Below are 26686 nucleotides of genomic sequence, written 5' to 3'. Positions count from 1 at the left end.
AGGGTAGAGTGGGGGAAAACGCCCCCCTTAAGGAAAATGTGACATTACAGTGAAACAAAACATAAATGTGACTAGAACTGCCATCCCGGTTTTGAGTGACTATGGCAGGAGTTATTCACCAAATATTAAAATTGCTCAGCCTTCATAATTAATTAGTATTTTGACTGAACATATTTTTGTACAAAGGGGGCGTTTTGCCCCAGCAGTGGGGTAAAATGCCCCCTTTATTACCAACCAGTTTGCTTCATAGATCAACAGCAAAATGAACAGACTATACTTTTTAATCTCTAAAAGTAAAAGGCAAGTAATGTATCAACATGTATATATATTAATATATATTTGAGGAATGTCCAAAATATCCAAATTTTTTAACATTTATATTTATACATATAACTAAGCCATGCAAACAAATATGTTGAGGTAATTTTTTTATTTTGTTCAAATATTTTGATTTTACCACCTAGTTATACTGCATTAAGTGTAAAACAAAGGATTTGATAGACAGAAATATGTTATTATAGTAATTATAATAGAGAGAAACTATGCCCTCCGGGGGGGGGGGGGGGGGCGTTTTACCCCACAAGCTTTTTTTTTTTTTAAATAATTTTTAAAATACAATTATATTCCTTATAAATAACATATCCTCTCAAACTACAGACTTCACTATTCATTTATCATATATCACTGTGGTATCCTACAGAACAATATTCTCTTAAACACTTGTTTACTAATATCTGAAAATTATAGCATTTTCCATGTAATCCTCTTCTCTTCAAACACGTCGCTGGTGTCAGCTTCTCCCAGGAGATTTGTTTATCCCCGTTGTCAACGTAGTGCATAGAAACAGTGAAAAGGTATCTTGACTTTCTCTAGTGGTTATTTTGGGAAAAACAGGTGGGGGGGGGGGGCGTTTAACCCCAGGGGGGCGTTTTCCCCCACAGTCACACGATCTCAGTACTATTATTATGTTGAAAACAGATAAGTAGATTTTTCCAGGTTTCTTTGATGAATAGAGAGTTCATAAGAACATAATTATCTGAAATAGAAATCTTTTGTATCATTATAAATGTCTTTAACATCACTTTTGATCAATTTAAAGCATCCTTGCTAAATAAGAGTAGGCTATTAATTTCTATAATTTCTTTACCAAAAAAAAAACCTCCAAGCTTTTGAATGGCATAGTCATAGTGTATAATGTTTCAAAAGGTTTTAATTTCAGACAAATGCTGATCTTTGGATCTTTCTATGCATCATAGACTCCTGAAAGTAAAAGTACTCAACTGTTTTAAATATTGATGATGATGATAATAATAATAATAATAATAATAATAATAATAATAATAATAATAAATGTTTCTTGAACAGCAAATCAACATATTAGAATGATTTCTGAAGGATCATGTGACACTGAAGACCGGAGTAATGGTGCTGAAAATTTAGCTTTGGTCACAGGAATACATTTTAAAATATATTCAAATAGAAAGCAGTTATTTAAAAAATATATATTTCATAATATTACTGCTTTTGCTGTATTTTGGAGCAAATAAATACAGGTTTTGTGATTCTTAAAAAACACTTTTGACTGGTAGCGTATCTTTAAAAAAAAAAGACGATCTGCTGAGGAGCTCAGTGTGAACACTTTTGAGTTTATTTCTGAAACCCAATCTGTCATGTTTTAAACTAAAGTTTAAAAGGCATAATTAGCACATCCAGAGCATCCAATATTATTCTTAAGTTTTATGTTGGAGTTATTTTAAAAACACGAATATGCTTCATATCATATACACAAACAACAAGCCCTTCATGTTTAGTAGAGGTTTGCTATGCTGCAAATACCCAGACCTTTTGCGCTGTTTAGCATTGATCTCTGTCATTTGTTCTGGGTGGATGTGTTTGTTCCGTCATTGATTCTTTGTGTGAATGAAGGCTTTGATTAGACCACCGTGGAACACTGACCTTCTTGTTCATGACCCAGAAAATGTCACAGATGCATTCATGGTTCATAGGAACAGATCAATGATGAAGCAACAGTGATTTTGTAAGACAAATGTGTTTTTTTTAATCTATAACAAATAAAAGACAAAAATTTTAATTTTGAGATCCAGTACTCTACAATAAACCAACTGAATACATTTTAGTAAAATGTGCAGCTGCTGATTTAAATAGCAGTTCTAAAGATCAGGAAGGTTTATTTCATATCAAAATGTGACCCTGGACCACAAAACCAGTAAGTAGCACAGGTATATTTGTAGCAATAGTCAACAATACATTGTATAGGTCAAACGATAAATTTTTCTTTTTTAATGCCAAAAATTATTAGGATATTAAGTAAAGATCATGTTTTTTACCGTTAATTTTTGATTAGTAATATGCATTGCTAAGAACTTTATTTGGACAACTTTAAAGTCCATTTTCTCAATATTTAGATTTTTTGCACCCTCAGATTCCATATTTTCAAATAGTTGTTTCTCGGCCAAATATTGTTCTATCCTAACAAACCATACATCAATGGAAAGCTTTTTTATTTTAGCTTTTGTATGATGTATAACTCTCAATTTCAATTGACAAACAATTTCAATCTCAAACAATTGACCCTTATATAATATAAATCACAAATATAAATGCATAAGCATAGTGAATGAAAATACTGACATCTTGTAGATAGAATAAAAACATCTTGGTTTTTATGTACAGTCCAATACATTAAAATACATACACTCACACACTTTTGAAAATAAGGAGACATTGCAGGACCGGAAATTAAAATCAAAGAGGGACGAATGACTAGCTTTATGTCAAACGCATAAAAAGATGCTTTCTTTCTAATCTTCAACAAAAGCTCCATGCAGAAACGCATTTACCCGACATATATTCATCATGGTTACATTTACCAAGATTTTTCACCACAAAGACAATCATAATTCACTCGGATTAACACGCCGTTCATGTTTTCAACTATCTAACCTCAAAAACATCCCACAACCTGAATCCAAACCTCAATGAACTACACAAAGGGGCAAGATCAGAGAATTTTTCACAGTGGAGCTTTTCCATAATAAAAGTTAAAAAAACATCAGATCAGTGATTCTCTCAGGACAGATGCAGTGTGAATGAAACAGTAGGTTGGATACCAAACATAAAAACATTAAGTTAAATATAAATCAGCAATGATTCACATTACATTACACATTTTGTGTAAAACAAAATAATACATATATAATTATATATACTTTTTAAGATATATAACAATATATTATAATACCCATTTCTAATATTTAAAAACACATTAGATGTATTCTACAGAAAGAGCTTTTCATTGAAAATGGGGGGCAATGCCCTTAATGCAGAAATACCTTTGAAATTTAAAGTTGACCAAAAAAAAAAAAAGAAACAAATTCAGAAATTAATTTAACTAAGTTTCAGCCAATCAGTACAAGTGCTTTGAGCCATTAGAGGACCAATAAAAACAAAAACCTCTCAATGAGCCAATCAGTCAAGTAAATAGTGAGGAATATCATCACAATATAAGGTTTAACCTACTTCTGGGAAGCGAAAACATTGTGAGTGATGAATTTTAAAAAAACGAGAGAAAGTACTGTGAACTAAAAAAAAACAGACACTGCAAGTCTAAACCCTTTAAGGAAAGTTGAGTTATAAATTTTAGATTTAAATCACCCTTTATAAAGTCATTTACAACTGATTGTCTTTACAAAATTACCTAAAAATCAAAACTCCTCCAGGAGTTACAAAAAAACAGCTATTTTTAAACCTCCATTACAAAAGAGCATGAATAGATAAGTCTGATCTCATGCTGTAAATGTTTGTCTGTCGCCCAGTGGGCTGTTATATGTACAGATGGAAAGCTATGTTGTGTTTTCAGGAGGGAAAGATACGCAGCACCATCATGTGCATTTAGTCCATGGAGTGAAATCAGAAGAGGAGAAACATGTCACCGCCCTCATGTACCTCTCTCAAAACATGGAGACATTAAGGACCTGTTAGACAAAACAAACAGAGAGTCACTTTATAACCCCAGTATCGCAAGTGTGAAGAGTTCAAGCCCGTTCACACCAAGAACAATAACTACAACTATAATGATCTATAACACTATAACACTCTTAAAAATAAAGGTGCTTCATGATGCCATAGAAGAACCTTTCTTGTCTAAATGGTTCCATAAAGAACCTTAAACATCTGAAGAACCTTTCTGTTTTTACAAAAGGTTCTTTATGGCGAAAGAAGGTTCTTCAGATTAAAAATGGTTCTTCCATGGCATCGCTTGAAGAACCTTTTAAAGCACCATTATTTTTAAGAGTGTATATTGTCAAAATAATTGGGACACTCCTTCTAATATAAAGGTTTGACTACTTTAGTAACTTCCACGAGTACAAATCGTAATGTTTAAGCATGTAATGATATTCTGTGAACTGTGTGCTTCTAATTTTATAGCAACAGTTTGGACAGGACCCTTTCTATTCTAATATTACAATCCCTTTGTGTATAAGGCAAGGTTCATAGAGAAATGATCGATTCAGTCAGTATGGAAGAACTTCCTCTGGTGTGACTTTAAATGCAACCTTGAGCCAAAAACTCATCACCAAACACCAATGACTTGTACACACACACTATATAGACAAAAGTATTGGGACACCCCCTTCTTAGGCACTTCCAAAACTGTGGCAACAAAGATGAAAGCATAATTCATGTATTTAAAAATTGTATTTCCATCTCTGTTGTACCAGTTTTGGAAGTAGCTAAAATGACTGTACCCATATGTACAAGTCATTAGTGTTTGGCGATGAGTTTTTGGCTCAAGATCTGCATTTAAAGTCGCACCAGAGGTGTTCAGCTGGGATCACAACTTTCTGCAGACCAGTCAAGTTCTTCCACACTGACTGAATCAATCATTTCTATTCGAACCTTGCTTTATACACAGAGGCACTGTCATGTTAGAATAGAAAAGGGTTGTGTCCAAACTGTTGCTATACAATTAGAAGCACACAACTTCATAGAATATCATTAAGATATGAAATTACTAAAGTAGTTAAACCTGTTCATTAGAATACTTTTGGCAATATATTGTATATTCAATTTGGTTCTAATAACGATTAATTGAAAGTGCTTTGTTTGAAAGTCATACACCACTATGCTACTGACAATAAGCAAAGGGACAATTTGTCCGTGAAATGTTGCTAACTTTAGAATGATGTTTTAAACGTCATAGATTTTGTTTATTGTTATGATGAGAACAGGCCTTTAGTGCTGCATTCTTCCTAACATCTTGTCTGTTAGTTCACAATGTAGATAATTGAAGTAAAAAACGTGAATGTAAATTCACTGCCACAATGCTGTGTGGTTGCTTACTGGCACAAGATGGAAAAAAAAAACAAAAAAAAACAAAAAAGCACATAATCCTCTGGTCCCTCCTTTAATGTAAATCTAAGGGATTTCTAACAAGCACAGCAAATGAATAAATTATAGAGTGGATTAATAAATGAATGAATAAACAGAAAGATGAAAGAATGCATACCGAGTCGTCCATGATGGAGGCAGGGTCAAAGTAGTCTGGTTTCAGCTCTGATCTCTCCCTGCGGTTTTTGGATGGAGGCTTTAGAGACACAAAAAAGGTAAAGTTAAAAATACTGACAGACAAAATGTGTTTTCTCTTAATGTAAGTGTGTCAACCCTGCAGTCAAAGGAAACTGGATTAGATGGAATGCGGAGATCTGAGAAATTGACATTGTGACTCTGCACCTGACAGAGTGACAGTGAATCTTTTATGCTTTCCTGAATTCTGATTCCTACCAGATCAATGTCCATGGTGTCGAAGTCCATGCCCTCGTTAAGGTCGTCCAGTCGTTCCTCTGATGACATCATCACATCCTCGACAATCGGTTCCTCATCATCCTCCATCAGCCCACTGCCACGACGACTGGCAAATAACGCAAATCAAAATCACAACAAGTAATTCCATAAATGTGCATCACTAATATGTGTAAACACTACCACTCAAAAAGTCTGGGGTTGGTAAGATTTATTAATGCAATTTATTAATATGAAAGGAATGTTTATGCTCACCAAGGCTGCATTTATTTGATCAAAAATACAGTAAAAACAATAACATTACAATTTAAGCAGCCTTTGTATTTGAATATATTTTAAATTATTAAAATTTTTAGCAGACATTATCACATGATACTTCCGAAATTATTTTAATATGCTCAAGAAACATCTCTTATTATTACCAGTGTTACAACTTACAAACTAATTATAACCAACAGTTGTGCTGCCTTTTTGTGGAAACCAATAGGAACGATAAACAAAGTTAAAAAAACAGCATAATTTTTTTTTTGTGATGCAAAGCTGAATTTTCTTCAGTCATTACTCCAGTCTTCAGTGTCACATGATCCTTCAGAAATCATTCTGATATGTTGATTTATTATCAATGCTGAATATAGTTGTGCTGCTTAATATTTGTTTTGGAACCTGTGAAACTTTTTTTCAGGATTCTTTTATAAATAAAATGTTAAAAAGAACAACATTTATTTATTTAACTCTTCAAAGGTTTGGGGTTTCTTTTTTGATAGAAAGTAATCATTTTATTTCGCAAGAATGTGTTAAATTGATAAAGTAATAGTAAAAGACTTAAATATTTTCTAATAGTGTAAGTTATTAAAATAAATGCTGTACTTTTATCCTTTTTATACACCAAATAATTAATAAAAAAATAAAAAAAATAAAAATAAATAAATATATATAAATATATATATATATATATATATATATATATAAGCAGCAACAAATCAGCATATTAGAGTGATTTCTGAAGGATCATGTGACACTGAAGATTACAGTAACGATGCTGAAAATTCAGCTTTTCATCACAGAAATAAATTATATTTTAAAGCAGTGTTTCTCAGCTGGTGGGTCATTTTCAGTGGGTCGCGCAGTGTGTGGTCAAAAAAACTACAAAAGTTTAATTTTTAACTTATTTTGCTTATACCGGACTTTTATTTTGAAATGCGCGCGCGACAACCGTAGAAACACGATGATGATCCGTGGATAAGCGATCCCTTTGGAATCGACGTGGAAAGCGTCACGTTGCCGAGCAACGAAGAGAATCAGCGGGTGGAGCTGTCATGTGATAAGACACTGAAAAAGAAATTCATTGAAGTAATCCTCTGCCAGTTTTGGTGCCGCGAAGTGCTTTCTGAGTATCCGTCCCTTGCCACTTGTGCGATCAAATCCATCCTACCATTCAGCACTACGTATTTGTGTGAAAGTGGCTTCTCTTCCTTGGTGCAGTTTAAGTCAAAGCAAAGGAACAGGTTGGACATTGAGCACGATCTTCGGGTAGTACTGTCTACCATCACCCCAGACTTTGAAACTCTTATCAGGTGTAAAGCACATCCTCAGTTATCTCATTAGCTTCCCAAATTACTGTTGAGTGAAACAGATGTTTATAATTGCTGTCATATTAGATGTAAAAATGGTTATGATTATTTTAATCATTTTACTGTAATTTGCTGGTTTGTTCTGTTCAATAGGATCAGTGTTAATGTTTTATTAACAGTTCAGTTTAGTTCATGGTAACTGAACCTTTCCTTACCCTAACCACTGTTTACAGTATTTGTCGTTTTTACTTTGTAATATTTCTATAATCTGATACATTTTGTTAAATGACAGCAATAAAATATTGTTTATTTGTAAGTCTTGGTGATTTTCTTATGATTTATCTGTCACTGCTTGTGTATGTTAAAGGAACACTCCACTTTTTTTAGAAATAGGCTCATTCTCCAACTCCTTTTTACATGGTCATCAAGCCGCGACCCAAATTTTTAGGAAATATAATATAATTTTAGGAATTATAATTAATTTGTATTTATTTGTTAAAGGAACACTCCACATTTTTTGGAAATAGGCTCATTCTCCAACTCCCCCCGAGTTAATAAGTTGAGTTTTACCGTTTTGAAATCCATTCAGCCGTTCTCCTGTTCTGGCGATATCACTTTTAGCATAGATCATTGAATCCTATTAGACCAGTAGCATCATGTTCAAAAATTACCAACGAGTTTCGATATTTGTCCTATTTAAAACTTGACTCTTCTGTAGTTATATCGTGTACTAAGACCGGTGGAAATGCAAAGCTTCAATTTTCTAGGCTGATAAGATTAGGAACTACACTCCCATTCCGGCGTAATAGTCAAGGAAGTTTGCTGCCGTAATATGGCCGAAGCAGGAGCAGTAATATCACGCAGCACATGTGCAAATGCTAAACTAGCTGGGAACTCATTTCTGATAATACTCCGCCTGCTTCGGCCATATTACGGCAGCAAACTTCCTTGACTATTACGCCGGAATGGGAGTGTAGTTCCTAATCTTATCAGCCTAGAAACTCGCAGCTTTGCATTTCCACCGGTCTTAGTACACGATATAACTACAGAAGAGTCAAGTTTTAAATACAACAAATATGGAAACTCGTTGGTCATTTTTGAACGCGATGCTACTGGTCTAATAGGATTCAATGATCTATGCTAATCTATGCTAAAAGTGATATCGCCAGAACAGGAGAACGGCTGAATGGATTTCAAAACGGTAAAAATCAACATATTAACTCGGGGGGAGTTGGAGAATGAGCCTATTTCCAAAAAAAGTGGAGTGTTCCTTTAACAAATAAATACAAATTAATTATAATTCCTAAAATTATATTATACTTCCTAAAAATTTGGGTCGCGGCTTGATGACCATGTAAAAATGTGGGTCCCATGGCCAAACCAGTTGAGAACCACTGTTTTAAAGTATATTAAAACAGAAAACTGTTATTTTAAATTGTAATAATACTTCACAACATTACTGTTTTTTTGCTTAAATATCCTTGATGCAGAAGTGATTCCTTTAAAAAAATAAAAATAAAGAATTTTCTCGATCCCAAACTTTTGAACTGCAGTGTATGTCTTCACTGCCACTTTTAATAAATTTAGTGCATCCTTTAAACGTACACCTAAAGTATTACTTTAATCAAAAAAAAAAAAATCATATTGTTTCCAAACTTTTGAACAGCAGTGTACATGTGCGTAAATGTGTACTTACATTGTGTGCTGAATGTGGCCTCTCATCTTGCCGTACTGCAGGCTTGCTCTTTCCTGCTGCTGTTTTTGGGCCATCATCCACGCGACCTGAGAACTGAATACAAAACAGTGTATAACTTAATTAACTTTTTACTAACGTGTGTGTGTTAAAAAGAGTATGTGGATAAATGTAATCTGTGTGTTTACTTGTAGTCCATATGTTGGTGCGGCTGCTGCAGGGGTGTGTGTTGCGTTTCGTTGCTCATGCTGTAAACTCCCATGTACCCCTGCTCTGGGCGGAGCTTCTTTGCATCCCGCAGGACAGTAGAGACGATGTGAGGTGATGACATCATTACAGGAGTGTGCGGGCCACTATGCTCACGATTCACCCACACGCTCACATCACTGCTGCTACAGCTACTCTCCTCTGAGAAACAGACACACATGAAGTTGGTTTAAATCTAAAGATTTAAGATATAATCTTTATAATCAATTACATAATTAAGATTCAGTGAAGACATACCTTCAGGCAGTTTTCTCTTGCTGGCGGCTGGTGGTTTGCTCCTGCGACTGCGAGCAGAGCTCCTGCTGCTCATACCGCTCATGACGGACATGGTGTCATCATCAGCACCCGCCTGCAGAGAGTTCCGGTAGGAGATGAGTGGTAACCAGCAGTCGTCCCTCTGCAGGGCCATCTGAAAGGTCATAAACCGCTCCAGATACAGGTGCCTGATGGAGAGATCATGAGTAAAAAAATACACTTCACACATATACTTCAATAGATACTAATAAAAAAAATAAAAAAATAAAATAAAAAAAACAGTACACAGTTAACCTTCAGAGACTTAACCCAGTATAACATCAACATTTTAACAAATATGGGTAAAAGCTACACATAACAGTAGCTGCCAGGTTCACAAAAATGTTGTTAGCTGACAGTTCTTTAAGGATTAGTTCAAATCCAGAATAAAAATTTTAAACATTTCCTGATAATTTACTCACCCCATGTGATCCAAGATGTTCATGTCTTTCTTTTTTCAGTCAAAAAGAATTTTTTTTATTTTTTTTTTAAATTGAGAATGATACATCATTTGCAAGTTGTATAAATAAGCTTCCCATTGATGTATGGTTTAGGATAGGACAAAATTTTGCCGAGATACACATACATAGGGTGAAAATCGCCTTTAAAGTCGTCCACTATTCCGACTGAAGAAAGAAAGACATGAACATCTTGGATAACATAGGAGTGAGTAAATTATCAGGAAATTTTAATTCTGGAAGTAAACCAGTGGCGGCTGGTCCATAGGGGGCGCTGGGGCGCCGCCCCCCCTCAAGTTAGCCAAGGAAGAAGACTATTAATATGTTAAAAATAAGTTTAATACATATTGCAAAATAATTACGAAATTGCATTATTTTGACATACTATTCGACTGTTAGTTATGTTAGCACCTGTTAAAAATAAAAAAAATCTAAACTGTTTTTCGTTTGTTTGTGTATGCGGGACGCCGGCCAAATGGGTGTCTATTAGGTCTGTAAATATTTGAAACGCATGTGACTTGAGGCTGAGCTCTGATTGGCTTGTTTCAGATTGTCCTCGGGGCGCAGAGCACTGCGCCCCAGACCCTCCCACTTAAGATCTTAGCCAATCAATCTTGTTTTTATATATTTTGTCCATGTGATTGGACCGTTCTCGACTGTCAAATATGTGCAATATCTTTTCCGAGATGAAAGTAAATTTGTTTTTATCTTTCACAAGCCATTCAAATGAAGAAAAAATAAACAAAATAAACATACGAATCATGGAGCTTGGATAGAGTTTGCTTGCTAGATGCGATGTAAGTCATGCCTTTTATTGTTTTCATTGTTTGTTATTTCAAAGTCCTGTCACCGAAGCTTTGTGAGCAACTACACAGAAAGTAACGTTAACTGTAACAATGCAGTTTAACTCAATCGTCGGTGTACAAGCAAGGGTTTATGTAGATGTCTTTTTTCAAGTAAATTGTGAGTGTTTATGTTAGTATTATTATAAACACAATATTAAAATAGATATATATAATATAGTGTTCCTTCTTTAATTGGACATACAAATATATTGTCAATAGCATTATAATTACTTATTATATTGGACTATATATAACTGTATGAAAATTAATTTATATGCAATGTTTTATTACAAATCAATTTATTTTCTCTGTCTTTGAGATTTATCCTGTGGCTCCCTCGTGTGGATAACATTAGTATTATGGCCTTTATCTCTGAATCACATTAATATAAATGGCTAATATTTTTGGGATGATTACAAATGTTTAATGATTACTTTACTGATAATAAAGCCTGTATTAACAGTGTGATTCATTTTGTGTGCGCCCCCCTAAAAATTTTTAGCACCAGCCGCCACTGAAGTAAACTAATTCTTTTCAAACCAATTTATCTATTTAGAAAGTTCTTATTTTACATGCCCTGAAATTCTGAACATACATTAATTTAAAAACATTTTTCTAAGAAATGCAACAAAGCAATACTAGCATTATATGTAAAAAAAAAAATCTGTTTTTACACAAAGAAGCCTATTTAACAAATTGTACAAAACATTTTTATCAGCTGCTTTTTAAACTGTTTTGTCATTAACGTCTCATTGACATAACATACTGTTCTTAAAATATTTTTACATTTAAATACAGTATTTAAATCAAACTTACTGCTTTAAATTATTTTTTAATGCATTTGTGTGATGGATTGTGTTGTGAATTCCAAGTTTTCACTTTAGTAAAAATAGTGGGAAAATTTAGCTAAATGCTTCCTAAAAATATTGCATCATGAATATAAATACTTGGGTTTCTGAGGGATCCGAGACAGCAAAGATTCTCAATGTGAGTGTCTTACACAGTCTTCTTGTCCTGCCGCAGTAGTTTTGAGGAAAACTCACTGAGGATGTCGAGGAAGGCGAGGTTGAGAGGAGGGCCGCCCTCCCCCTGTGGACTGGGTTCTTTAAAGGCAAATTCTATTCCATCCCTAAAGAAAAGCACAGAATTCCATTCTGATATAATGTTTTTAAATATATAAAATATAGTTTTAGACAAAGAGAATAAGAAAGTGATCCAGATCAAGAACCATAACACTGTTGGGAATTTACAGCAAGTGTGTATGAATTTTCTTACTTGTGGAGCATTGCAATGGCCTCTCTGGTTTTGATTTGATCGAGTCCAAACGTGAGTGAGAAGCGTCTGGCCAGTTCTTTAATCCCACAGAATGCAGATGCAGACCGATCAAAGTTACAGCCAAGATCATTCAGCATGTCATTAAACAGCTAAAACACAAACATCACATTTGTGTTATTCAATGCTGCTGGAAAAGCTGGTCTGAGCAAGGAGGAAAGCACTGCATCACCTGCTGCAAGCTGAGGATCAGAGTCTTGGCACACTGAATCTTGTCAATCTGACGCGCTTTACTCATGGTCTCCTTAATGATATCACCGTAATCATTGTAGTACTACACACAGACAGAGACAGAGTCAATAAAAGCATCAAGTAACAAACATAAGGCTGTTACAACATGAGTGAGACTCACTCTCATGTATTGTTTGAAGATATCTGCTCCTGTTTTCATCTCCACCACATTGTATATGATCAATTTGCAGAAGGCAGCCAGTAAATTCCTGCGTCTGTGGAGCGCCTCAATCTTACCTGCCTCATCATCTGTAAGAAACATCCAAAAATGTATGAATTTGACTGGACAGTGAAAAAAAAAGCACAAATTACAAAACTAGCACAGACTGCATACATTCTGTTATACACTAAAATTCACACAGTAGTGCTCCTCCTCACTGCCACCATGAAGTGGATCAGAGCAGTCTTCTGTCCTATTTGTCATTTACCTGTGCTGCCGTCCTCATCCTGGTCAACAAACACGTGATCAAGGATGAAGTTGAGTAGTTCGCTCTGTAAGCATGCATCTGGACTGAACACCAAGGGCTCTAAAGCTTCCCGCCCTGATGCCACAATCTGAAAGCTGAAGATCAGGAGTGCATCACAGAGAATGGTGAAGGCCTGCAACACACAAAAAAAAAAAACAGTTCATTTTCACAGAATCCCCTATACATGAAAGGACGTAGGAGCTTTGTGTGGCAGGTCAGACTCACCTGTTCTTTGACAACAGTGCTGACACTATTCAGGTACCTTTGACACATCATACAGAAGGCTCTCACCTGTCTCCGCAAGAGCACCATATCATCCTGAAACAGGAAAAGAGTGTCACTAAACAACCACAAATCAGTCTCAACACAGGTCTGGGGAAGTATGTGCGTGTTGTACCTTACTGCCACTGCCCTCTGAGACCTTAGCCAAGTGCCAGAGTATGACATAGTGGGTGCACTGGAGTGCATGAGCCACGATCTATAAAGACAAAACAAAACAATAAAATCTCTTATCCAGTCAAGATCATTGAATAGTTTTTTTTTTCTTAACAACATTGTTTGATTAATATTCCTTAATTATGCATTTATGTACAGCAGAAAAATGTTTACATACACCTTGCAGAATGTTATTTTGTATTTAGTACTGACCAGAATAAGATATTTCACATAAAAGACGTTTACATATAGTCCACAAGAAAAAAATAATAGTTGAATTTATAAAAATGACCCCGTACAAATGTTTACACACACTTTATTACTAATACTGCATTGTTACCTGAATGACAGAGCCAGGGGTGTAAACTTATGAACAGAATAAACATGTGTACACTTGTCTTATTTTTAATATCATATTTATTTTTTTCATATTATTTTTTACAACAAAATAAGTTACCTGATTTTCAAATTCATAAAGTTTTTACCTCCTGACTCTTAATACATTGTGTTTTCTTCTAAAGCATCAGTGAGTGTTTGAACCTTCTGTAATAGTTGCATATGAGTCCCTCAGTTGTCCCCACTGTGAAAAAATGGATCTCAAAATCATAGTCATTGTTGGAAAGAGTTTAAATACACAAAATTATCTGAAGAACAGCAGGCAGTTTAACTGTTCAGGACAAACAAGGGACTCATGAACAACTATCCTTAAACAAAAAAAAAAAACAGCTGTGGGTCATTCAGGTAACAACGCAGTACTAAGAATCAAGTGTATGTAAACTTTTGAACAGGGTTATTTTTATAAATTCAACTATTATTTTCTCTTGTGGACTATATGTAAATGTCTTATGTAAAATAACTTATTTAGGTCAGTAATAAATAAAGAAGTAACATGCATTTTGTATGCTCCCTCTTACTTTTGTAAAATAATTAACATTTTGCAGATTCTGCAAGGTATATGTAAACTTTTGAGTTTAACTGCAAGTAAATGTCATCTAAATGCATCTGGAGAATGAAAATAGTAAAACCAACGTGCTCAGTTTTACTCCATTATTGGTCATTAAAGCAACATTAAATTGGTTCAGAACATCACTTATTAGGGAAATGCATGCAATCCGGCCAGTGAACTAAAATGAGTTGACACCCTGGGTCAATAGTCAGTACCTGCTCAGGCATATCTCCGTTTTGGAGGCCAGAGTTCAAAAGTTTGTAGTTGCTGGTGAAAAGGTCCCATTTAGTGAGGTCATGGGCACTGCAGAGGGCACAAACACAGACACGCAAAGTTATGATGAATAAAGTCCTCTCGTCCATTAATTTTTTTTTTAAGAAATGTGTTTTAGGACCTTTGCGATTTCTGTTTTATCGACAAAGTGTGTTCTTACTTGTGAAAGGCTGTAATTCTTTTGAGTGTTGACAAAACTTGATAGGCATCATCTTCATCAGGCTCCTCTCCCTTAAAAAACAAAACCATTAAAGTTCAAACTGGTGAAATCACAAAGAAGAGTTATTAAACCACAACACACAGAAAATTTTCGCACACAATCACACACCTCCTGCAGGACGTCCTCCAGCAGACGGTGAAACTTATCAATCTGTTCATCAAGCATCTGGCTGCGGACAATATCTACACGGTTATAGATGGTGAATTCCTCATTGCACAGTGCATGGAATGTCATGGAACATGCCTCTAATACATCTGTGTCTGTGTGCTTCTCCACCACATCACGCACTTGACGCAGCAAAGCATCCAGATGCTGCAGGATATCAGTGAAATAATAATCATTTATAACTACTATAACAAAACAATAGCAATCAGTCAATATCAGCTTTATGAATATGTATTGATTAATGAAAACTTTCTTTGTGTTAAAGTGACTTTGTGCAAAATAACAAACCCACATATTATAAGCACAATATTAACTTTACTATGTGGTATAATATGTATATATACATTTTTTGTATGTGAATAATTACCTTCTCTAGCCGACCAGTTGTATAGATCTCCAGATCAAAATACTGAGGAAACTGCAACAGATTAGTGACTTTCTCTGGGTCCACTGAATACTGAGAGAAAAAGAGAAAGAGGTTTGCATTTGCATCTTAATTGACCATATGCACGAATTACTTCCTTGTTTAGACAAGCCAGCTAAGTCATTTCCGGTCAACTGTACTGTGCCGTAATATGAGTGTCCTTTGTTTGTTTTACATAATCCATTCACAATCGAAGAAAAGTGTTGTTTGTCTAAGAGGACCAAACGTCCATGTATACCAATTCAAGAATGACAAATGCCAGTTTAAAAAAATACGCGAGTAAATCGGCTAAATATGCGCTATGAGTCATTGCTATGATTGACAGTAATAACCAGACGAAACATCTGACAAGCTGATGTCAAAAAAAGAGCTTAAATGATTCAGACTAAATTCAGAGTAACAAAACTACAACAGTAACAAGTTTGTGTTGGTTAAATATATTTAATAGATTTTACAGTTCAAGATAAAACTTAAAAGATTTAGTTATTAAATTACATAAAATATTAAAAAAAATATTTCGATTCATACTGAGTGCATTATTTATTTATTATACCATCAATATTTAACGTTTTTGTTGTGAACTATATATAAGTATTTAAATGATTCACCCTTATAGGCTGTGTGTGAGCTTAATGACTTTCTGCACTTGCTATACTATATATATATATATATATATATATATATATATATATATATATATATATATATATATATATATATATATACACTTATACTTAAGGGTGTTAAAAGTACTACAATTTATTATACTAGCAATTTTATAATAAATCGAAAAGCAAGATGTCTTGAAAAATATAGGGAGTTTAAAAGGCAGCTGCATAATTAATCCTCTGCTGCCATCTTTTGGTTATATGGGTAATTCCATATTATTTTAGCCTAAAAAAGACGTTTTTCGTGAAAAGTCATTTTTTTCTGATGCCGTTTTTATGAATGAAAAGTGAGTCCTTGAAGTGAATTGTATTACACAGCTGTAGAGTTAGAAAATAAAGGCTTTAAAATATTGCAAGATTTTAAAAAATGTGTTCATGACTATGAAGGCAAGTTAGTATTTATCAAGAATACGATTAAGATGTCCTTGAAGAGAAGTATCGCTAGCTAGCTAACATTAGCCTAAACACCTCATGATAGTGTTTAGCTGTCAGCATTTAAATGCACAACTATGCAGATACGGAGAGTACGGGATTGCCAGGCTCCGCATTTAAATTATATGTTGTTAAATAATATGAAACTGAATGTTCATGCCGCTAACATTGTTTATAATGTTGCAATTATAATTTCTCTCGAGGCAGTAGATGAGTCTTAAGAGTGTCCACCTATGTATAGAACATATAAAATGAGCTTCAGCGGAAGTTTACGAGCTGGCTTATCTTTATGCGGAAGTTCTAAAGAACGCTTCATGCATAAGGTCAATTCAGATGGCAACCATTCATTTGCAATATTTGTATGCAGTGAGTTGTGGATTGTTGCTTTATCCCCAAAAAGCCCATCAATACTGCAATTATTTTTTTCTTGAAAACCCAAAAGCATGCACAGTGTTGAGGATTTATGACCGCAATTAAATTAAAACATTTTGCCACAATCATTTACATTTGTTTGTTATTACACTGTTATTATACACACTATCTGGTAAGGCAGAGAATCACTTACTTTAGCCAGTAACAGAGGCAAAGCCACAGCAAACGTTTCAGTTATCTTTGTTCGATCATCCAGCTGGGTTTTCTTTTCTTTAGCTGTTAGAACCTGTGCCAGAATAAGAATCAGCATACGCATTTGAAGCAACATGAAAATGAGGAAAGAATGACAGAATTTTTTATTTATAGGAGTTTTAGAAAAGTATTTGATCTTTTTCTTTTAAGTGAGATAATTTGATAGTTTGAAAATATTTGTGTGCACATGTGTGTATGGGTTGGAAAATCCAAAGTTTCAACATGGCTTCACAAATATAGTAAAAATGTATAAAATAAATAAATAAATAAATAAAAATAAAAAAGTCTATTTAAAAAAGAAAAATCTGCCAATACATATTTTGCTTCAGAGTTGAGATGAAACAGAAATAGAAATTCCTCTTTATTATTAACAGATTTTAAAAAAATATATATATAAAACAGGTACTTGGTTCTATCCATCAGGTTGTTGACTAGATGGAGGCAGATCTGAATGTGCGCAAAATTACACAAAATATGCAGGGTTCAAAGGGATAGTTCACCCAAAAATTAAAATCCTGTCATTACTTACTCACCCTCATGTCGTTCCAAACCCGTAAGACCTTTGTTCATCTTTAAAACACAAATTAAGATGTTTTTGATGAAATCCGAGAGCCTTCTGACCCTCCATAGACAGTAATGGTCCATAATGGCACTAGGGTAACGCAAAGGATTATTTTTGTTTTCTTCGTTTACAAAAAGTATTCTCGTAGCTTCGTAAAATTATGGTTGAACCACTGATGTCACAAGGACTATTTTATTGATGTCCCTACTACTTTTCTGGGCCTTGAATGTGTCAGTTGTGTTGATGTTTATGCAGGGTCAGACAGCTCTTGGATTTCACCAAAAATATCTTAATTTGTGTTCCAAAGATGAACAAAGGTCTTACAGGTTTGGAACGACATGAGGGAGAGTAATTAATGACAGAATTTTCATTTTTGGGTGAACTATCCCTTTAAGAGGACTAAATGATTAGAGAAGTTCAGCATATGCAACCAGATAAAAGTAAAAAAAAAAAAATGTTTAAATGAACCATATGCATGGATGAATCATTCACAGAAACAGATAGGGTGAATTTATATTTCCTGCGAAGATTTAACCCAGTAATCATTTTCTGATTAGGTTTGGGCTAAGGAGCTTAGAAAATATCACCTCTTTGTAAAATCCGTTGCGTATATGGGATGTCCTCAATGATATGGTGAAACTAAAATGCTGTTTGTGTGTATAACTTACCCTTTTGCCAGGGCCTCGTCCTATGGGTGGATGACACTCACAAGTCTGTCTGACAGCACAGAGCATGATCTCAACCAGAGCAGCTTCCTGAGCATCACTGAGAGCTGAGACACATACATCATGGTGTTTAAGTACTTTAGGCAAGTAAAAATTTTAGCCAAATTCTAATCCAGACACAAAAAAAAATGCAAGTGAGTAGATTTGATAGCCATGTACCCTCCTCTCCAGGGTAAGGTTCATCCAGAAGCAGGCTGATCATACTTTCCCAGTCCTTCAGCAGCTCTGACGCACAGTCCCACAAGCTGTCCACCAGGTAGGCGCCATGCTCATGGAGCTAAAACACACAAACATTCATAATATCCTAAAAAGCCAACCTAACCTAATGCATTTGTTGTGTATTGCCTGAGTATTAAAATAATCAAACTGCCTTTGTTACAATCTGTTCTCATTAAATGCAGTGGCATCTCAGAGAAGGAAAACACCCACTTGAAATACTAAGATCAGCTCAGTCAAAATATTTCTATAACAAGACATTCAGAATTAAGGCTGAGTACATCAATCACACCTCACTCTCCAGAAAGAACAAGACGGTTGTTCTGATGAGGTTAGCATTCAAACACTGTCTGCCTCTCCTGGGCCGCCCCTCATCTTCTGGACCATGATGACTGAATAACCTGGGAACGCAGCACCAGAATACATGCACTTAAATGGCCACATGGTGGAATCACTGAGTCACAACAAGTGTCAGACGCATTATGGTTAAGAACTAATGTGGCAAATATGTTTAATTACTCTGATATTTAATGAAGCACAGATTGTGGTATGACATAAAAAACTGTGGCATTTACTTTTTGTAGAGAAACTCCCCTGCTGCCACAGCAACTGGTCGATGGGCAGAGTAAACCAAGTGATAGACGCTCTCACAATCTTCAGCTGTCAAAACCTCATCACTACTCCTGTGTGCACAAACAGACACAATCACACAGTAAACAGACACAAATAAAAAAGTAAGTCTCTGAATGATAAATGTTCAATGCTGAACTCACTGCAGAACTAGCGTCAGGAGCTTAATGGCCTGAACAGCAACTTCATATTCCTTATCCAGAGTCATGGACACAATTCGATCCTACAGAGACAAAGAATGAGAAACGTCGATGCAAAAAATAACATTTTCAGAATCATAAAATGATCAATAGGAACACATGGTTAGAAATGGTGTTGCCATAGCAAGTGCACTGGTGAAAGACTAACCTTGAAGCGGCTGGTGAAGAGTTCCAGTCTGGCATTGAGTTCTCTGGTGTAATACAAACCTTGAAGAGCTGTAAGACACTTCAGACGAACCTCACCTTGCTGGAGAATGAAAAATAATATAAATGGATGACACACGAGACGGCATGCTGTTTATTTGTTCCATTTTGACCTGTATATAACAACCAATCTTTGTGAATGTGCTTGCGATACCTTATCATACATGGTCCAGCCCACGTACTTCAGGTAACTGTCATTAAGAAAAGCGTCACTGTACATCTTCATCCACATACCAATCTCTTCAATGCAGACAACCCTGATCTCAGCAATCACATCCCTGCACACAAACACATAAAAAAACAGCTCTTATCAGAGACTGTGCCCATTTTAAAGGCATAGTTCACTCAAAAATTTAAATTCATTATAATAAATAAATAAATAATATCATTAATTACTCACCTTTGTGTAGTTTCAAACCCATAAGACCTTTGTTAAGAGATATTTTTGCATAAGATATTTTTGATGAAATCCAAGACCTTTCTGACCCTGCAGAGACAGCAATGCAACTGACACGTTCAAGGCCCAGAAAGGTAGTAAGGACATCGATAAAATAGTCCATGTGCGCTCACAAGAGCATCATGTGTTGTGGTACTCTTGTGAACGTGCATCAAAGACTGACACAGTAAAGAAGAAATAGCTGAATAAAGTCATTATTTTGGTTTTCTTTGCACACAAAAAGTATTTTCTTAGCTTTGTAAAATTAAGGTTGAACCGCTGATGTCACATGGGTTACTTTATTGACGCCCTTACTACCTTTCTAGGCCTTGAACATGGCAGTTGTGTTGCTGTCTATGCAAGGTCAGAAAGCTCTTGAATTTCATTAAAAATATCTTAATTTGTGTTCCGAAGTTAAATGAAGGTCTTATCGGTTTGGAACCACATGAAGGTGAGTAATTAACAGAATTTTCATTTTTGGGTAAACTAACTCTTTAAAATAAGAATTTACTGAATCAGTTAATTATTGGGATGTTTGCTCACCTGTATCTATGGATGAATACTCCTTTAAAAATGGCATTCATCATGTTCTCAATCTCATCCTGGTTTTCCTGGAGCTAATAATTACAAAAGAACATGTTTAAATCAGGTTTTAGAATATATATGTGTATGTGAGTGTGTGTTTGCGTGTGTCACCTCTTTCCGTTTTTGCAGCAGGAACTCAAGCCGTTCATTGGCTCGTTTCCCGATGCTCTTGTTGCGTTCTGTCTCATATTGTCTTTGCGTGTTGTCCAAATTGATGCTCAAATTCAGAGCAACATTCACCAAAGCGGTCATCAGTTTCATGGCTGAAATATAGTGAAAAACTTTAGGGTCAGAATATAAATCAAACCTTTATCAATAAAAACACATTGACTAAAAACCGCATGACAAAAATCATGACACAACAGTGTCTATAGGTGTTTTCGCACCGCATAGTGGTTCCTAGATAACCAATTTCCCCCTCGGGCCGTTTTCCTGGTTGCCTTTGCACCGGCAGCAGGAACTCTGAAGCGACCGACGACGATGTCTATTCACGGCATCAACAACAGGTGAATGGAGGACTCCATGATGAGAGCTGTTTTTTTTGTTGTGGATTTCGATGTTAACGCACAATTTCCACGATACACAACAGGTAGCTGTTATGCCATTATTATCACTGTTTTTATCATGTTTGTGGAGTAAATATTTTTACACAGCTTTTTATAAATGCCGGGTAGCCGGTGTGTCATATGCGTTTGTCCAATAGGCGTACACTTACGTCACTGGCAATTCCTACAGAATTGTTTTAGACCCTACTCTGAAGTAGGAGCTAATTGATTTCCTCCAAACCGCGTTCCTAGAACCAAAACCATTCATAGTTCCTGCAGTGCGAAAAAGTCAAAAAGCAAGAACTTCTGCCAAAAGTTATAGAAACTATTAAAAGGTTCCTCTGGTGCGAAAGCCCCTTATGCTGCAGAAGTAGTGTTGTAGTATGTATTCTGAACATTACACGGCACCTAGCCCAAAGCCACCCACCTGCCAGGGTGCTGGTGTGTCTGAACGCTCTGACCTGTGAGTCTGACAGGCCGGTGAGGAGAGAGATGATGGTGTCCATCATGTACTCATCGTAGATGATGCTATACTGGCACTGTCGGACCAGGACCGCAATGAACTCGCACAAGCTTAATTTAAACTTCTTCCACATCGGGCCTGCCATCGCCAGTGGGTAATCGCCACTGTCCTGAACACATACACACAAACACACACATATATATTTACACTATCTAATCTCCTCCATCCCAGCACACATTCTGTTTACTTATGTGACCCTGGACCACAAAACCAGTCATAAGTAGCCCGGGTATATTTGCAGCAATAGCCAACAATACACTGAATTTGCTTTAATGCCAAAAATCATTCGGATTCCATGTACATTTCCTCCCAAATATATAAAAACTTAATTTGATTAGTAATATGCACTGCTATAAACTTAATTTGGACAACTTTAAAGGCGATTTAGATTTTTTTTTGCACCCTCAGATTCCAGATTTTCTAATAGTTGTATCTTGGCCAAATATTGTCATATCCTAACATACCATCAATGGAAAGCTTATTTATTCAGCTTTCAGGTGATGTATAAATCTCAAAATAAAAAAATAAAAAATTTACCCTGGTTTTGTGGACCAGGGTCACATATCATACATTCTAAATGTCTGTTATAAACAAATCAACAAACCTCATCAAACTCTTCTGTCATTTTTCTGATGATCTCAGAATTCTGCATATGCCGAAACATCTCGGAGCTCACCGCACCTATAACAAACATACACAATAAATAAGACAAAATATTCACTTGAATTATGTAGACTTATTTGACCTTAGAAAACACACAAACACACACACCTTTACAACCAGAGCAGTGGATAAAAAAGTTGATGAGTTCCAGCAGGGCAGTGTCTCTGTCCGCCTTATAGGACTCAATCCAGTCATCAACAACTGACTGCAGAAAGAGAGAGAACACACACGCACACTTGCTCAGTTGAACCTTCTTTCATACACACACAGCCTACACAGAAAGCATACGCTGCAGTTAGACCTGGATATAATAACCAAGCACACAAACCACCGATTTACTCTGATGATACATCCGAGCACTTTGAGACAGAGAGCGTGTGTGAATGAATACAGTGACAGATTAGCGTGAATCTGAAAGAAGAAATTCACTGCCAGAATGAAAATTTACAGTAAATGTCATCTTGTCATCCAAGATGTTCATGTCTGTCTTTCTTCAGTCATAAAGAAATTATGTTTTTTGAGGAAAACATTTTAGGATTTTTCTCCATATACTGGATTTCTATGGTGGTCAGAGTTTGAACTTCCAAAATGCAGTTTAAATGCGGCTTAAAACTATCCCAAACGCGGTTGTAACCGACCCCAGCCGAGGAAGAAGGGTCTTATCTAGCTAAACAATCGTTTTTTTAATTTTTTTTATTACCATTCATATACTCTTTTTTTTTTTTTTCGGTTTAAGACAGTTAGGGTATGTCGAAAAATTATCATCTTATTTTCTCCCTCAACTTCAAAAATCATTTCGAAATCATCCTAAATTGCTGCAGAAGTACCAACCCAGTGTTTGCAAAGTAAAAATGCAAAGAAGATCAAACACTCTTAACAAAAAAGGTAAAACAGCGACGTAGGGCGATTTTGAAGTTGAGGGAGAAAATGAGGTGGGAGTTTTTTCGACATACCCTAACTTTCTTGAACCAGAAAAAACGGAGTTCAGGCAGAGCAAGACAAGATGAGTGTTTGAGGTTAAAAAGTATATATAAATATCTTTTTTTTTTCACTAGATAAGACCCTTCTTCCTCGGCTGTGATCGTTTACAACTGCATTTTGGAAGTTCAAACTCTGAGCACCATAGAAGTATATGGAGAAATATCCTGAAATGTTTTCCTCAAAAAACTGTTTCTTTACAACTAAAGAAAGAAAGACATGCACATCTTGGGTGACAAGGGGGTGAGTACATTATCTGTAAACTTTTTGTTCTGGAAGTGAACTTCTCCTCGAAGTTGTTAGAGTGCATGCTGGTACCTGTGTGGCGCTCTTGCCCAATTTGACAATGTCAAACAAACTGAGATTCTCCATGTCATTCTCCTGATGGTGGCCATTTACCCGACCTCTCACCTCTGTCCCCTTCAACTTCTCTCCAAGGGCCTTTTTCCCCTTCTAGACACAAATGGCAAAAAAACAAGAAAAATGTCATTAAACAAGCTTGTACCTATCCTAGGGCTGCACAACTGGAATTGTGATTTAGAAATTCCCACTGCAATTTAAAACGTGATTTTAATTTTTTGTAATAGTAACAATAACAACTGTAACATTATTACTATTATAACTATAAAGACAAAATAAGGAATATTATTACAGTGATATCTGACATTAAAATAAATTTAAAGGAATAGTTCCCCCAAAAAATAAAAATTACCCCATGATTTACTCACCCTCAAGCCATCCTAGGTGTATATGGCTTTCTTCTTTCAGATGAATGCACTCGGATTTATATTCAAAATGTCGTGGCTTTTCCAAGCTTTATAATGGCAGTCAATGGGTGTTGAGATTTTGAAGTGCAACAAAGTATATCCATCCATCATAAAAAGTACTCCATGTGGCTCCAGGGGGATAATAAAGGTCTTTTGAAGCAAACTGACGCGTTTGTGTAAGAAAAATATTCATTTTTAAAACTTTATAAACTGTAATCTCTAGCAAGTACACAAGAAATCTGACATAGGATGTAGACGTAGCGCAATCTCTGGTGAGAAGTGATGAACGTGGAAGCACAGTCAAAAATTTGCAAAAGAAATTGTCGGAGAATTTCGATATTTGCTATAAACAAAACTTTGTTTTTTCGTGAGACTAGCATATTCTCAAATTCTCAACACCCATTCACTGCAATTATAAAGCTTGGAAGGACGTTTTTTAATTTAACTCCAATTGTATTCGTCTGAAAGAAGAAAGTCATATACATCTAGAATGGCTTGAGGGTGAGTAAATCATGGGGTAATTGATTATGACCTATGAACTTTCCTTTTAAGAACAATAATCTAAGAATTATCATAATTATGATTCATTATTTTTTACAGTATAACTGTTTTAATTTCGTCCTTCTCAAAAGTTAAAACAAAGTTTTTGTTTTGGTGGAAAACCGCAGTGAGCCCTCAAATCTTCTCTTTTGTTGAAAATAGCTGGTTTAAAGACAGTTGGTGCATATTGCGTTCCCAAACGCACATTATAAGCGGGCCAAATTGAAAGCTCATGCAGAGATGAGTTTGAGTAGAGCAGCACTTGCTGCAAACCACTCAGACACTCATTAGCTGCAGATTTGTAAATAAAATGCGCTTCACGCTGAAACACACAACTCATTTATTTATTTACAATAAATGCAGTCCTATTCATATTGGTTTAACAGTGTATTTGAAAGCTGATTGGGTGATAAAAGAGAACTGAATGCCTTTCTGCAATGTCACTGGCTGATAGATACCTTCCCTTTCCCAGGTTTGCCATTCCGACCCTCAAGATCTTCAAGATCGGTGTCCGAGAGCCGAGAGTATACTTCCCTAATCAAACAAAATGAACCAGTGATTAGATCCGTAAGTATGTAGACTGTGGAGTGTTTCAGTTGTATGTATTTTGCAGGTGCTTTCATTTAGTGTTGGTGTTTACAGAGCTCTAACAAGAGGTCAAATCATATGTGTGCACATAGGGCTGAAACATCCAAGACACAGTTTACAGAGTTGTTTTCCCACATACAGTTAGGTAAGCAAGTTGCCAAATGTGTCCAAATGTGCTTATAATACCCATAAATGCTATCTAGGTAGGCTGCTTACTAAATTTTTGAGACACAGACAGTGTCTGGCTACAGATGGAGAGAGTTAGTTTGTGTCTGGTACTTACTGGTGGAAGTCTGTTTGAAGGTCCTGAGCTGCTATCATTTTGTCAACATCTTCCGTTTCTTCTGGAGTTTATAAGTGTCCCCACACTGCAGTAGACAGTCAAACCCACACAACTGAAAAACACACGCTGCAGTATTAAAAAACATATTTGCATATAATAACAAGCACATATAACAACTATAAAGACTCATGATGCAGTTACTGAATGAGGTTATTCAGGCGAGCGTTTGCGTGAAGGACGTGTGTATATTCGTATGACTTTAATAAATATCAAACATCTGCTGTCAAAATCATTACTGCACGCAAATCTTACCGTAAAACATTACATAAACTCTCGTAATCACACAAAATCATTATCCGTTCGTGTAATGGGTGAAATTTTATTTATTGTGTTTTTAATGTTGAGTTTGATTTCCGTAAACACGGGCTAGCATGCTAACATGCTAACGGGCCTCCAGCTCCTCTAACAGTCATTAAAACCGCCCCAAACCCACTAAAACAATGTAAAACTCACTGCAAAACCCCCATTAAAACTTTAAATTTCTTCATACGACGCACATTATATTGTTTCATTAAGTCTCACTATTTAAACTAATGGCTCAAACTGTTTGACATATTAACGACTGTGGGAAACGAGTCTCCCGAACGAACTCACAGGAAAACGTCTTTTATTTATTTTATTTTTTCTAAAATCACGGATATTTATGAAGATCGGCCGCCATTTCCTTCCTCACCTCCCTCAGCGTGAGTCCAGCAGCATCAAACCCGCCCAGAGCTGCTGCAGCTGCCGCCGAACGGTACCGAACCGGACCGGAGCTCCGCGGTTAAGACATTAAAACATGCTCCAAGTAGAACTGGCTCAGTTCTGTTTGTGTTTCGGAGCTGGAAGAGGCAGTTTGGTGCTGTGGGCGGACAGGAGTAAAAATACAGCCTCGAGAAATCCAAAACACACTTATTACGCGTCCACACACACCCACACACAAACACACCCACACACACACACACACACACACATACATGCACATCATGGGACTACCACGGCAATTGTTTTTGTTTACAATGCATGCATTTTAG

General features: G+C 35.8%; 1 protein-coding gene across 1 annotated transcript; it reads right to left on the bottom strand.

The window, feature by feature from the left end:
• Positions 1 to 2505: 2505 nt before the first annotated feature.
• stag2a (STAG2 cohesin complex component a) lies at positions 2506 to 26568 on the bottom strand. The gene is made up of 34 exons (XM_073840366.1): positions 26347 to 26568; positions 25614 to 25725; positions 25201 to 25276; positions 23754 to 23888; positions 22566 to 22662; positions 22399 to 22475; positions 21699 to 21903; positions 20838 to 20989; positions 20685 to 20758; positions 19860 to 19983; positions 19650 to 19748; positions 19445 to 19524; positions 19247 to 19354; positions 18964 to 19072; positions 18615 to 18732; positions 18399 to 18502; positions 17110 to 17202; positions 15388 to 15477; positions 14964 to 15167; positions 14796 to 14866; positions 14578 to 14665; positions 13379 to 13459; positions 13207 to 13299; positions 12943 to 13114; positions 12636 to 12763; positions 12456 to 12557; positions 12227 to 12375; positions 11952 to 12080; positions 9592 to 9797; positions 9276 to 9495; positions 9091 to 9183; positions 5806 to 5932; positions 5531 to 5608; positions 2506 to 3995 (listed from the first exon to the last, which is right to left on the bottom strand). Exons 2-34 carry the CDS (start codon positions 25649 to 25651, stop codon positions 3972 to 3974), a joined length of 3744 nt encoding a protein of 1247 aa, XP_073696467.1. The 5' UTR covers positions 25652 to 25725; positions 26347 to 26568; the 3' UTR covers positions 2506 to 3971.
• Positions 26569 to 26686: the final 118 nt, after the last annotated feature.

Source organism: Garra rufa, chromosome 5, assembly GCF_049309525.1.
Source record: "Garra rufa chromosome 5, GarRuf1.0, whole genome shotgun sequence".
Classification (NCBI taxonomy): domain Eukaryota; kingdom Metazoa; phylum Chordata; class Actinopteri; order Cypriniformes; family Cyprinidae; genus Garra; species Garra rufa.
Note: the sequence above shows the minus strand (reverse complement) of the source record. Positions and strands in the feature narration are given on the sequence as shown.

What these genes read in the sequence shown, in the direction of transcription:
- stag2a (XM_073840366.1), bottom strand. Translation starts at nt 25,651, where the DNA reads ATGATAGCAGCTCAGGACCTTCAAACAGACTTCCACCA. An exon ending in TGACAGAAGAGTTTGATGAG is followed by an intron (nt 21,904 to 22,398) that starts GTTTGTTGATTT and finishes GTATGTGTTCAG; the next exon opens with GACAGTGGCGATTACCCACT. An exon ending in CAACTGGTCGGCTAGAGAAG is followed by an intron (nt 15,168 to 15,387) that starts GTAATTATTCAC and finishes GATATCCTGCAG; the next exon opens with CATCTGGATGCTTTGCTGCG.